The sequence below is a fragment of the Belonocnema kinseyi genome, chromosome 3, assembly GCF_010883055.1.
Source record: "Belonocnema kinseyi isolate 2016_QV_RU_SX_M_011 chromosome 3, B_treatae_v1, whole genome shotgun sequence".
Taxonomy (NCBI): Eukaryota; Metazoa; Arthropoda; class Insecta; order Hymenoptera; family Cynipidae; genus Belonocnema; species Belonocnema kinseyi.
The window spans coordinates 84,888,247-84,891,070 of record NC_046659.1 but is presented as its reverse complement, the minus strand read 5'-3'; the positions used below and the strand labels follow the sequence as shown (position 1 = coordinate 84,891,070).

At 30.0% G+C, this 2,824-nt stretch overlaps 1 protein-coding gene across 1 annotated transcript in view; it reads left to right on the top strand.

Moving 5' to 3' along the window:
• The first annotated feature begins 793 nt into the window (after positions 1–793).
• The window catches only part of LOC117169401 (tubulin alpha-1C chain-like), a 14,401-nt gene continuing 12,370 nt past the window's right edge, over positions 794–2,824 (top strand). Inside the window, exons 1-2 of the mRNA XM_033355770.1 lie at positions 794–976; positions 1,135–1,357. Of these exons, the coding sequence (XP_033211661.1) occupies positions 974–976; positions 1,135–1,357 (226 nt within the window). The 5' untranslated portion in view covers positions 794–973. The remainder of the gene's footprint in view (positions 977–1,134; positions 1,358–2,824) is intronic.

Sequence of the window (2,824 nt, the reverse complement as noted above, 5' to 3'; positions counted from 1 at the left end):
TAATTATAAATAATACAATCCCAATTACTTTAAATTTTAAGTAATACATTTAATTTCGAGATTCTTTAATTCAAAATAAAAATGTTCAATTTAAACCATTTTTAAAACTATTTTCTGGTTAAAAATTCATATAATTCTAATGCATAATCATTTCGTATAATCATTAATATGATTTAACTGGTTGAATATTGGACTTTTTGGAGAAAATCAATATTTAATGGTAGAAAACCCATATCTTTTTTGTTAAAAATTCTTCATAAACTGCAATTTTTTGGTTAAAAATTCGGCTTTCTGGATAAAAAATTAACTACTTTATTGTTGGAAGTCGAATTGATTTGTTATAAATTTGTCATAAATAGTTTTCTAATTATATTGTCCGATTTTCAGAATTTAAGCCTGAAAATTTTCAATTTTGAAAGCATCTGATAAAAAATGTTTCATTTTAAACGAATTCATTTAGAAATAATAAAAGTTCAATTTCTTTTTATTCCATTCGAAATATTCTCCTTTTCCAAAATTTTGCATTAATCTAAAATTTTGTGAATATGGGATGATTTCGTTTAAAAATCGTTCAATACATACTTTTTTAATTTAAAATGCCTTCTTTCGAAATTATTCATTTTCCATTATATTTACAAAACATTGAAAAACAAAATATTTAAAAATTGGTTGAAAGACGCATTTTTAAATCGTTACTGCTAGATTTTTTTTTTTAATTAATCAATTCAAAATGACAGTATCCTGAAGTCAATTTCTTATTCGCCTTACAATAAATGAAGGTTTTGATTTTTATTTCGGTTTCCACGGTGACGGCAGTCAACAACTTTAGTTTTACAGTCATGGGATTTTGATACAGTCTTCAAAATTAACCAGTTTTTTTATATAAATTTATTTCTCACCATTTCTTGTGAATGATACCTGCAAAATCTTCAGTTTATATTCTTGGCCAATTTGTTTAGAAATTTTTGTCAAAATGGTACATTTTTTTTTCTTTCACGCAAACTAATCTAACTTACTTTCAACACTAGGGAGGGATTTTAAATAAAATATTTGCTTTAAATACCAGTAAAATAAATAGTAGTAGAAAAAAATAGAAAAAACATGAATTTTAATGGCAAAACTTTTTTATGATAGCGTGAGTGTATATCAGTGCATGTCGGTCAAGCCGGAGTCCAAATGGGAAATTCCTGTTGGGAATTATACTGCTTAGAACATGGAATAGAACCTGATGGCAAAATGCCTCCTGATAAAAAAATGACATACTCGAGCGACTGCTTTAACACATTTTTTAACGAAACCAGCAGTGGAAAAATGGTGCCTCGTGCTGTAATGGTGGATTTAGAACCAACAGTTGTAGGCAAGTATTTTTGCATTTCGATTAGACCTAAGTTTTATTTTTCCAATTATTTTTAAAAAATACGCTAATTAAATCCTGTTTTGGCGGTTGAAAGGACTTTTATATTGATTCAATTGATTCAATACCATTCTTGAAATTTGGTACATACACCGTTCATAAAAACTCGTTGGATCCCTGGAAATCCCTTGAATTCTATTTGGTTGAGAATTCCACTATTATGTTTAAAAATTGTTTTTTTTCGTTTAATTCAACTGGTTGAAAATTAATTTTTTTTTGCTACCAATTCCACTTTTCGGGTTGAAAATTTTCGTTTTCGGCTTGTAAATTTATCTATTTTTAACTGATTTTTATTGATTTTTTTTAAATTGGTCCTTTTGGACTCATAATCGATCTTTTATAGTAGGAAAGTCATCTTTTTGGTAGAAATTGGACTTCTTTACTACAAATTCATCTTTATGGCTTAAAAATTCAATTATTTGGACAAAGTTGAATTATTTTTTTTTTAAATCCATCTCTTTTGCTTATAAATTTAACTAGTTTGATAAAAGAGAGATATACTCACCTCTTCGGTTGAAAATTTAACTATTCTGTTGAAAATTCGTAGATCTTTTTAGATGGAAAATTTAACTTTTTTGTTGAAATTACATTTTTAAACTGAAATTTTAGCAATTTAATTTTTGGCTACTTGGTTAAAATTTCATCTTTTTTGTTGAAAATTCCTCTTTGTAGGAAAAATATTCCGCTAAGGTCAATGTGCCAGTCTTCGTCAATGCATGGGTTGTCGGAAAATGGACAGTAGTTTACATATACTAGTAAGCTGTTGTGTTCTTCGTTCTCAGCAAAAATGTTTTTTCCTAAACGCTATTGCCGATCACTCACACATCGAAGTGCGGATAACTGAAGCAGCCACATTTCTTACTAGCCGATAACCCATGCATTCTCGTATTTATAACATCGAACTTCTTATAATATTCATTCTAATAGGATATGTTACAAGTAATCAATAATTTACCTTTCTAATGTTACGCTTTATTCGATAAAACCCATTTCTTAAGCTTGATATACTAGGCAGTCTGATAAGTCCCTGAAAAATGAAACACGGAGACGTTTTTTTGGCCAAAGTCGGTTTTATTTTTCAACATACTCTCCTTTTAGGTCGATACAGCGAGTCCAACGATTTTCTAACTTTTTGATACCGTCCGAAAAGTACTCGACCGGAAGGTCTCCAAAATACGCCTCAGTTTCAGCTATGAGCTCCTCATTTGCGTAAAAACGCTTACCGGTGAGCCATCTCTTCAGGTTAGGGAACAATAGTCGCTGGGGGCCAGGTCTGGTGAATACGGTGGCTGAGGAACCAATTAGAATCCGATTTCATGCAATTTTGCTTGTGCAACTAAGCATAAATGAACAGGCGCATTGTCGTGATGATAAAGCGGTTTTTTCTTCTTCAAATGCGGTCGTTTTTCG